Source organism: Mesitornis unicolor, unplaced genomic scaffold (genome assembly GCF_000695765.1).
Source record: "Mesitornis unicolor isolate BGI_N332 unplaced genomic scaffold, ASM69576v1 scaffold9726, whole genome shotgun sequence".
Taxonomy (NCBI): domain Eukaryota; kingdom Metazoa; phylum Chordata; class Aves; order Mesitornithiformes; family Mesitornithidae; genus Mesitornis; species Mesitornis unicolor.
Window position 1 is genome coordinate 19241 of NW_010188877.1, and position 11061 is coordinate 30301.

The window sequence follows — 11061 nt, forward strand, 5'->3', positions numbered from 1 at the left end:
CTGCACCTCAAATACTGTGTTCTGGTTTGAGCCCCTTGCTACAAGAAGGACATTAAGGTCCTGGAGTGTGTCCAAGGAAGGGCAATGAAGCTGGTGAGGGTCTGAAGAACAACTCTTATAAGGAGCAGCTGAGGGTACTAGGATTGTTTAGTCTGGAGAAGAGGAGGCTGAGGGGAGACGACTTAGTCTTTATGACTACCTGAAAGGAGGTTGTTGCAAGGTGGGGGTCAGTCTCTTCTCCCAGGTAACAAGCAACAGGATAAGAGGAAATTGCCTCAAGTTGCGCCAGGAGAGGGTTAGATTGACAAAAATTTATTTCCTGAAAGAGTGGTCAAACATTGGTTCAGGCTGCCCAGGGAAGTGGTGAAGTCACCATTTCTGGAGGCTTTCAAAGGGGAAAGTGTAGGGTACTGCATCTGGGGAAGAACAACCCCATGTATGGATGGGGGCTGACCTGCTAGAGAGCAGCTCAGGGGAAAAGGATCTGGAAGTCCTGGTGGGCAGCAGGCTGACCATGAGCCTGCGATGTGCCCTTGCAGCCAAAAAGGCCAATGGCATCCTGGGGTGCATTAAGAAGAGTGGCCAATAGATCAAGGGAGGTTATACTCCCACTCTACTCTGACCTGGTGAGGACACATCTGGAGTATTGTGTCCAATTATGGGCTCCCCAGTTCAAAAAGGACAAGGAACTACTGGAGAAAGTCCAGTAGAGAGCTACTAAGATGATGAGTGGACTGGAGCATCTCCCATATGAGGAAAGACAGAGAGCTGGGTCTGTTTAGCCTGGAAAGGAGGAGACTTAGAGGGGATATCATAAATGCTTATAAATACCTAAAGGGTGGGTGACAGGAGGATGGGACCAGACTCTTCTCAGTTGTGCCCGGCAATAAAACAAGGGGCAATGGTCACAAACTGGGACACAGGAGGTTCAAATTAATTGTAGGAGAAAAAAGAAACAAAACAAAAAACAAACAAAAAAAAAAAACAAAAAATAATCAAAACTTCTTTACTGCAAGGGTAACAGAGCACTGGACCAGGCTGCTCAGAGAGTTTGTGGAGTCTCCTCCTCTGGAGACATTCAAAACCCACCAGAATGTGATTTTGTGTGATCTTCTCTAGGTGATCCTGCTCTGGCAGAGGAGGGTTGGACTAGGATGATCTTTCGAGGTCCCTTCCAACCCCTACATTCTGTGATTTTTGCAAAAAAACTTATAGCTGTGGGACTTCAGGACATGGTTTAGTGGGTATGGTGGTGTTGAGTTGATGGTTGGACTTGATCTTAGAGGTCTTTTCCAGCCTTAATGATTCTTTGATTCTAAATGTATATCCACAAACTACAGTCAGTGGCTCTTCCTGAGGCATTTTGCAAAAAGGATGCTTGGAGATTTATCAGGTTTATTGCAATTTATTCCTTCTCCTGTGTAATTACATTACAAGAGCATTATACAGTAGTGCTAGTGTTGATTCATTTATCAGAAGAAAAGATCCCAACATAAGTATTAAATACTGAAGAGAAACAAAAAAGAATATGAAGTTCGTTTTTTATTGTTCCCCATTTTCAGAGTTGGTCTTGCAGTCAGAGGTGGTATCTTTGAATGGTTCTGCTTGGTGTTTACTTGCAAGCCGTGCTCTGTGATGTGTTTAACAGCAGAAGCTAAGTAGTAGCTGGGGAAAATTCCTATTCAGTGTTTTGGGATGGCGTCTTTCATCCATCCATTTCAGCTGGTAACACAATTTTACTCAAATATCAGTAAAATAGCAACACATTCTTTCATGTCACGAATGCTTTTCAAAATATTTTTAGAGGTTTCCAGTTGCATTTTGGCTGTGCAAATTCATATAGAGACAATGTTGGGGTTATTTTGATTGAAAAGTAAAAAAGAACTTCACAGAAATGTTTTACGTGGTGCAACCAGACAGTCTGGCAACCAGACTATTGCACTGAAAAGTTTTAATTCATATTTTCCTCAAGCAATTGTCAGTTAATATGCATTAAGTGTTTATGGATATGTCTGTTTATGATCTATTTTCTATTGTTTGTATGCATACATACATGCAAAATTTATAACGCCTGTGTTGGAGAACTCTAAAAAATTCTTAGTGAAGCAGTTTAAGAGGGTATTGTTTGAACAAAATTAGACTGTCTAAATTTTTTTTTAAAGAATTAAGTTGAAAAGCTTCTGTAGTACCAGTCACAATATGTTCTTGAAGCTTCCTAAAAACAATCAAACATGATAGAATTTTTTAATAAACATTTTTCAGTGGCTGCAGCTTAAACATTGCAACATTTTGCTAATGTTTGACAATGTGAAAGTGAAGTTAAGTTAGAAAGTTTGTTTCCTTTGCTCAAAGCAAAAAGTGTACGATAAATAGCACAAATATTTTTTAAAAAATTATTTTATTGAATCATGAGGTTATGAAGAATTTTCTGATGTTTATTTAAATGTTAAAAGAAAGTTTGTTAAAAATACAAGTGCAAAAGAAATTCCATTTTCTATCTATTTTAATGGACTAATGCTTCCAGAAATGTGATTATGTGAATTTCCAGACCTTTTATTTCTAAAAAAGTAAAAAAATACTAACTTTAAATTATAGTCATTGTAGCATGTAGTTTGTACTGAATATTTCCAATAGGCTTCATATCACACTGCTGGTGTTCTGGGAATCTGTTGTAAGTGTAATCTGTTAAATTCGTTACTTAGCTGTAAGCCTCTTAATTTGGGAAGCAATGTAAATACAAGTTAGGGGTTTTTTTTCATAGAAAAAGAGTTTCACATGTAATACCTCTTTAAAAACATTTTATTGGTTTGCTGAATGTAATTTGTAGGCAACGTCTGAACTGAAACTGCTTAGAGTATTTTAGTTTTTCACTACAGTGCATACTACGGTGAACACTGATTATACATATATATGATATATTAATATGTATGGTATAATCATACATATATGTTTATATATTGTTATTCACTACAGCGAATGCATGTCAGTAGGCTTTTGGAATTCACTATGTGATGGTAGTATTAAAAAGCCATACAAAAATATCTTTAGGAACTATGACCAGGCATAAGTGTTAACATTATTTACTTCCATGGTCATTTCAGTTTGTTGGTTGTAGATTCTTTAATATGAATTAAGCTATAGAATCTGTATTTCTCTGCTGTGCTATTGTGTTATGCATTTGTTTTCTTCAAAACTTCATGCAGGTTGAGATTCTTGTATTTTGTTTTAGTGGAAGAATGACACTGTTCAGGTACTTTTATATCACAATTTTAGATAACAAGTACTCATATTTTCTTTCTTTATACTATTTATATAGGCATGCTTATTGTACTCTTTACGTGGAAGATTTTCTAATCAAAGTTATCTCAAATTGTACTATCAGCTAACAAAAGCCTTGAAGACAGAGCAGTTTATAATGGCAGCTGTGGGCATGTTGGTGAAAGATAAGTAAGATTTTCAGGAATTTTTAGTGGCTTTGGGAACAAGATTTTTTATTTAAAAGAACACCACCACCTCAAAAACCCCAGGAGTTTTGGTGTGTTGTATATATCCAAATGCAACACATAAAGATAGGTTTATAAAACTGGGCTATATGTTTGAACTTATCAGTTTTGAGACACAGCAACGCGTAATTGAGGATAGTCCCAGGTTCTCATACAGAGTTGGTAAGGATAAACACTGTGGATTAATGCCTATGAATGTCAGCAGGTGGCTTCCCTGTTCTAGAAATCTAAGTTGATGATGCTGGATTTCATTTATGCATTGTGATGGATTTTTTCAATTATTCCATGGAATTGAATGCATAATTATTGGTTGCTTTGCATAGAGAGGACAAATATCATAAAGCAAGAAAATGTATTCAAACAAGTTAGTTACAGTGGTGTTAATCTGCAGGTATGAGGGTTGAGTGCTCATTTCATTGCTTAATATCATAAAAGTGTTGACATTTATTGTGACACCTGTTGCATGTCAGAAATGCAAACAATTTGTATTTTTAAACAGATAAGTTAAAGACTTATTAAGACCCATTAACTGCCATTTTTATTCAAATAAAATTTTGTTTCATACTTTCAGAGGGATGTGAGAGGTGGTGGATCCCTTTTAAAGTATTTAAAAGTATCACAGTACTATAAATTAATTTGGAATTAATTTTACACTTAAAAACCCCTTAAAATACTGTGAGTCTTCTGAGTGAATAGAAGAAACTCTTCAACCATGTGAGAAAAACAGTTAAGCATCATGACAGATAATTAAAACCATATTTTCCCAGAGATTACAGTATTGACTTAACCAAAATTCCTTCAGTTTTGTTTTTTGAACAGATTCATCTTGGCTTGTATTTCTGTAGTTTTTGGATTTGGGTGAAGGTAAAGTTGTCAATGCTGAACTTAAGAGGCTTTTGAGAGGAGAGAAAATTTTTAGGAAGACTCTAAGCTCATGCTGTGGAACAATTAGTGTGAAGCTGGCTGTCGCTTTATCCTGTTAACAAAATCCTTTTTGAAAATACTTTAATCATGTCAAAACAGATTTTAGTGTCCTGAAAACTCTGTACCTATAAAACATGAAGCATCTTGCTAGGCATTCAGAAAAGTAACTTTATGTCTGTATTTGATATGTGCATTTGTAGACTGTCCTAAACAGATTTTATCAGTTTAGGGGACAACACCTTTTTTGTTTTCCTTCCAGTTTTGATTTTGTGGTTGTTTTGAATAGGTACATGTATTAAACACTGATCGTTGGAATGTTACTGACTTCAAGCTGCAAATTAATATTAAAGTAGTGTGAATTAAACAAGGTGGAAGCATACAAGATCATTTATAGTAAAGAGTGAAGAAACTGGAACTACCTATAGGTTTATGGTCTGGGGAAAATACTTGACATAATGGGGATGGTGGACAAGTGGTCATGGAAAATTATTCAAACTGATTGCTTCTGTGTGCAGTGATGAGAGATGTCTTCATTAAATATTTTTTAAAATAATTTAATAAATACCACCATTCTTTTCTACACTGAAATTAAACATTTAATGGAGTAGTGCTGTGATATCTGTAGAATTAATGAGCTCAAAAAGAAGTCTGTGTGGTACGGGAATATAAATATGCAATCAGTTAAATTGAAAATATTTTGCGCCATATTAAACCTTAATAGATGTAGTACTTGCTACTAGTATAAAGAATTAGAAATACTGAAAAAGGTGACTGTTTAGCGTAAGTAAAGTACACACTATAAAAATGTTTTTAGGAATAATTGTGTGCATGTATGGTTAATTCATAATCATTTGAGATCCGAAAATTTTAAAAAAAGTAGTTTGGTTTTTTTAATTAGCATTCTAGCCTTCATAATACTGCTGTTGTACCTCAAAGCCTGAATTGAGTATTGTTCAGTTGTTTGGCATATTGTCTAGATGGCAGTAGAGCTTTAACTTGGGTTGTTGGCTATATCTGAAACAAGTGGGTTACAGTCCTGTCAGCAAAGTATCTACTGAAGTTCACAGTCTTGTATCTTAACGTAAAGCTAACATAAATCCAGCCTTGACTTTTTTTGGGCTGCAAACTGGTGTTCTTGAGTATCTTCACCTGAAATTCCACTCTCGTTGCTGCATCATTGGCAGTCTCCAGAAGATTTCAACTATCCAAATGAACCTCGTGGTGTTAACAATTGCGCAAACTCGGTATTTAACAGCAGGGGTGATGCAGAATGGTCCTTTTGCTCTTAGGAGGGTTCCATCCCTACAGTCTGTGCCATGGATGTGTGTGCCTATGCCTCAGTTGCTTCTGCCCAATGTAGCACCCATTGCGAGCAGTGTTAACCACTGATGTCCACAACAAAGTAGCTGAGGCAGACATCATTTCTAGTGGACTTTCCATGATGGGCAGCAACCACCATCACCAAAAATGGAATGGAAGGCTGATGAGAGCTTTAAAATCAAACCATTAATTTCACTGAAGCTACTCTACTGGTGCCTGCTACCCCTGTGGCTTGTTTTTTTATCTCACAATTTGGGTATACTCTATTTTAGCTGAAGCTCCATGAAGTGCTTTTAGTTGGTTGTAAGTCAGCTGTCCAAAGAAATTGTTCACTTCGTTGGATCATTATCAAACTGTAAACGATTTTTAATGTCTGAATAGATGAAATGGATTCACTCCCACATCATGCTTAATTTTTTATTGAAATCATTCACAGAGAGGTACAAACTATTTTTGTTAACATTGGTGACGCTGGGGGTTGGGGGGAAGAAGTTTATGTTGGTTAAAATTTCAGCAGAAAAAAATTAGCTATACTTGGCTTTCTCACAGATCGTTTGGGAAGGTGAATGTACCTTGGGCATTATTTGATGCTAATGATAGAATGAATGTATGCCTTAATGTAGTCTTTAAAATATTTCTGCTTGTACGTATGAGTTTTCTTCATAACATAGTGTTGCCCCATGATAACCCTTGTTCCTCTGTCCTGTCTGGTGACTATTTTGGGGTGAGGGAGTGTCCTTCCTTCACCTGATTTTTCATTTTCTGTTAGAATCTAAACTATAAAGTAACTTTCTCCTCCTCTTTGCATACCACTTCTTGAGGTTCACTTCTGTCTCTCCCTCTCTGTCTTCTCAGGCTTCACATTTTATGGTCTAGAGGTAAAACTTTCCTAGTAAAAGACAGTTGAGAATTTGGCTGCTGCTTTTCCTGAGCAATGCTGATGAAGAAGCCAACCCCTCATTTTTACAAGTTGGAAGGGCTTGGGATTCCCATCAGAATGGGAATCACTGCTGCCTGTGCTTGCAGAAACAATAATCATGCTTGTTGGCTTGTTTTCATGTCATCTTGATTGACTTGGAAATTCTTGGTTGCAGTCGTAGGGATGGGAAGGAGCATCCTCTGTCCCCTTAATCTTTGTCTGTCCTACCAGAAAAAGTCAGTCTCTAGTTTTGCTAATGATCACAGCCAGATAAACCTGCCCTTTGAAGTTGCAGAGTTCTGTGAAAGCTGTCCCTTGCTAGAGTTTTATATCCCCTACAGTTGTTTTTTGGTTTGGTTTGGTTTTTTTATATATATATATATAATGGTTACAAGTAGAAAACTGAAAGTGTCAGTAAACTGTGATGCTGCTAATCTGAAAAGTCTGAGGCTATTCATCATCCTTAATCTTGCCAACAGAAGTTCTAGGTGTTCCTAGGGTTGTGATTGCAGGATTTCTCATCTCTGGCAGTGAAGGAAGGCTGATGCACCTGTCCTGTTATCTTATTTTTCTGTCTTCCTGTAGCCTGCTTTTTTTTTTTTGTCTTTCCCCACACTAGTAATCGATTTAGTTAGGATGGGTGCATTTTTCACATCTTTCTAGGATCAAAGCAGAGGTACTATATTTGGTCAGGAAATTACAATAAAAATTGAGTTTTTAGCCAGAGAAAACTGGAAAAATATAAATATCAAAAGACTGGTAAAGGGAGAAAGGCCAGCCAGAAAGTAAATTACAGCTTTGAATAATTGCTGTTTAAAGCTGCTGAATAGTAATCATTCAGTACAATTACCAATTCTTTTCGGCTATGAGCCACAATTACTTGAATAGAATAAACTAATGTAGCACAATTTATAGATTACTTCTAAAAGCAGCCTTAAAGTTTTGGATCCTCGTTACAACCTTCCTAGATAAAAGCAGAGTGAGATTAACCTGATTTTTGAATGTTCCCACGCTACGCAACTCTCTTGTTTGGCTCATGTACAAGTAGGACTGAAGGTTGTTACTTCTGAAATGTGGCTGTAGAGATCAAAAGTGAGTATATGAGTTCTGAACCAATTCTGGAACCATCTGATGGACCTACAATAGCCAGAGAAAAAAGGGATTGGAAAAGTACAAAACAGCATAATAATCTTGTACTCTCCCTCACACTTCATTTGTACATGCATGCACTACTTTCCCCTGTCTCCTTCCCACCTGCCAAATAGGCTTTTATCCCTCATATCTTGGTTAAACCACATAGGGTAAGTATGTTGTTGAGTCCTAAAGGTTAAGGTCTTTTTTTAACCATCATAGTATACATCTGAGTTTGAGAATACACTGAAGCTTCTTTCTTTCAGAACTTCTGTCAACTTTAAGGCATAAGAGAAGTATTTGGACTAACTAATACGCAATTCAAAAGTGGTATTTATTGGTTGAAATCCTTTCTTGAAAAATATCTGAGGCCTGGGTTCTTAACCCAAAAGCAAAATGAGATCTAATTTACTTAGGCTGGAATTTAACCAGTTACAAATGTAAAACTATTCCTATCAAGTCAATTCTTAGCATGAATGCACTTTATTCGTGAGAACTGGCCTGGAGAAACACATTTTATAGTCACATTTTGATGAATTTGTTACTTATGAAAAGCAAGTTAGGACATTCTTAAGGAAAGAAAATTTGAGTTCACGTTCTTGAAAAGCAGGTGGTACCAAACAAGACTTCTTTTATTGTCCTTCAGCTTCAAGAAACACCTGCTAAAACTTACAAATAAAGTAGAATACATTTTGAGGTTGAATGCCTCTTTCATGGTGTAAGTCAGTTAGCATACAGGAAGAATCATGTTGTCTTTTAAATACTGGGAAGATTTACAAATACTATTTCCTTTGAGCTACTGAAATGCATGTTTTATATTTCAGATGACTTAGAAAAATCTTCTTGTTGGCAGACTCTAAATACTTAAGGCAACTGTGCGCTTAAGAAATATATAAAGGAAAGCTGAAGCATGTTGTTTATAACACAGCCTGTATTCCAGACCTAAAAAATAATTCAGAAAGGAGTGTGTTCTGCTTTAGAGTGCAGATATGCAACTCTTCAGGGTTCAGAGATTAATGATAAATAAAAGGACCGGTTAAGTTAAAACCACCTTTTCCAGTGTTTTATTAATAATAATCCTGCTACAAATGTGCATTAGAACTCATAATGACGCTCACCAGATGTCTTTTTGCTGATCAGAAAAGAAAATGCTAACTCAAAAATCTTTTGCAATAAAAGCTACATGTAAAATAAAACAGACACAAAGAGCACAGAAGAAAAATTGCATTGTGAAGGAAGGGGAACAATTAACTTGAAAAATGTACAACTGAAAATTAAGACATAGTTTGGCTAAGTTTTCTGCTTGCTAGCTGTAATTAAGGAGGATTGCTTGTCTTACTGAAGCAATAAAACAAAATGCTTAGCAAATGACCTCTAACTTGCAAAAATATGCAGCTTGGAATGTAAATTAAATGATACTATAGAAGAAATTAAATTTATTCCAATTCCTACCTTTTGTATTCATCTTTTTGCATTCTTGAGTCTTTGAATCACTTTGAAGCACACTGACAGAACATATGCTCAGAATAATCACTGTACCATCTTGCATACTATATGCTATAGCATAAATGCTACAATTCAAAAGCTGGCTTTGCAGGGTAGTGTCAGGACAGGCTGCAGGTTTTTCCAATTTGTGTGGATCCAGTATTTTCATTTCCCTGTAGGTAAGGTATTAAGGAACTGTTACCAAACATTTCTGCTCTGAAGCTGAAGCAGCTGTAGGATCTCAAGCTGCTCTGGCCTTTGTTTATAGTAATGTTTTTTTTAAGGCAGGTTTGGCAAAAGTAGTGCTCTGATTAGTAATACTTCCATGACATTTCATTTATAAAAAGCTGTAAAGAAGCGTATATTTCTGTGCATTCTAAACAGACACATCAGGATCTGGCTTTGGAGCTAGCAGGGCCCCAAGAACCTAGTGCAATTCTTTTGTGTGGATTTAACTCCAGACTCTTAGGCAAAGAGCTTCATTCTGATGGCAATGAGACCTGGCTTCTGATACTAGAGGAGAACATCATGACCATGCTGAAGCATGCCTATTTCACGTTGGTAGGTTTTTCAGCCCAGAAAGGTTGTTGGACAGAGAAGAGTAAAAACTTGCTCTTAAGCCATATTTTGTGCCTTCCCAGGCTGTCACATCTTATGATCCTTTAATGTTCAAGAGTTTTTGTAAATCCAACAAAGTTTATTAAGACAGTATGATGTATTCAGACAAAACTAATGCTAGAGGCAAAGTAGGCCCACTGCTGAATGAGGTGGGTACCCTGGTGACAGAGGATACTAAGAAGGTGGAATTACTGAATGCCTTCTTTGCCTCTGTCTACACTGCTGGAGACTGTCCTCAGGAGGCCCAGAGCCCTGACGCCCCAGAGGAAGTCAGGATAAAAGAGGAGTTTGACTTGGTTGGTTGATGAAGACTGGTGTAGGGCTAAGTTAAGCAATCCGGTCATCCATAAATCCATGGGCCCTGGTGGGAAGCACCCACGGGTGCTGAGGAAGCTGGCAGGAGTCATTGCTAGACCACTCTCCATCATCTTTGGTAAGTCGTGGGCAACAGGAGAGGTGCCCGAGGACTGGAGGAAAGCAAATGTCACTCCAGTCTTCGAAAAGAGCAAGAAGGAGGACCCAACTACAGACTGGTCAGCCTCACCTCCATCCCTGGAAAGGTGACAACAGCTTATCCTTGGTGCTGTCTCCAGACGTATCAAGGATAAGAGGGTCATTAGGAGCGTTCAGCATGGTTTCACCAAGGGGAAGTTATGTTTAACCAACCTGGTAGCCTTTTATGAGGACCTAACCAGGTGGATAGATGATGGTAGGGCAGTGGATGTGGTCTATCTTGATTTCAGTAAAGCATTTGACACCATCTCCCACAGCATCCTCGCAGCTAAACTGAGGAAGTGTGGTCTAGATGATTGGGTAGTGAGATGGATTGTGAATTGGTTGAAGGAAAGAAGTCAGAGAGTTGTGGTCAATGGGACAGAGTCCAGCTGGAGGCCTGTATCTAGTGGAATTCCCCAGGGGTCGATACTGGGACCAGTACTATTCAATATATTCATCAGCGACCTGGACAAGGGAACAGAGTGCACTGTCAGCAAGTTTGCTGGTGACACAAAACTGGGACGAGTGGCTGCTATTCAGCGAAACCTAGACAGGCTGGAGAATTAGGTGGGGAAAAATTTAATGAAACTCAACAAGGACAAGTGAGAGTCTTGCATCTGGGAAAGAACAGCCTTATGTACCAGTATAGGTTGGGGTCTGACCTGT

The 11061-nt window shown here is 37.7% G+C and overlaps 1 protein-coding gene across 1 annotated transcript in view; it reads left to right on the forward strand.

The window, feature by feature from the left end:
• Positions 1-9843, forward strand: part of LOC104541748 (microcephalin-like) — a gene marked incomplete at both ends in the record, with an annotated part of 27318 nt that extends 17475 nt beyond the window's left edge. The window contains one exon of the mRNA XM_010185879.1: positions 9667-9843. Coding sequence (XP_010184181.1) covers positions 9667-9843 — 177 coding nt within the window. The remainder of the gene's footprint in view (positions 1-9666) is intronic.
• Between the last annotated feature and the right edge of the window lie 1218 nt (positions 9844-11061).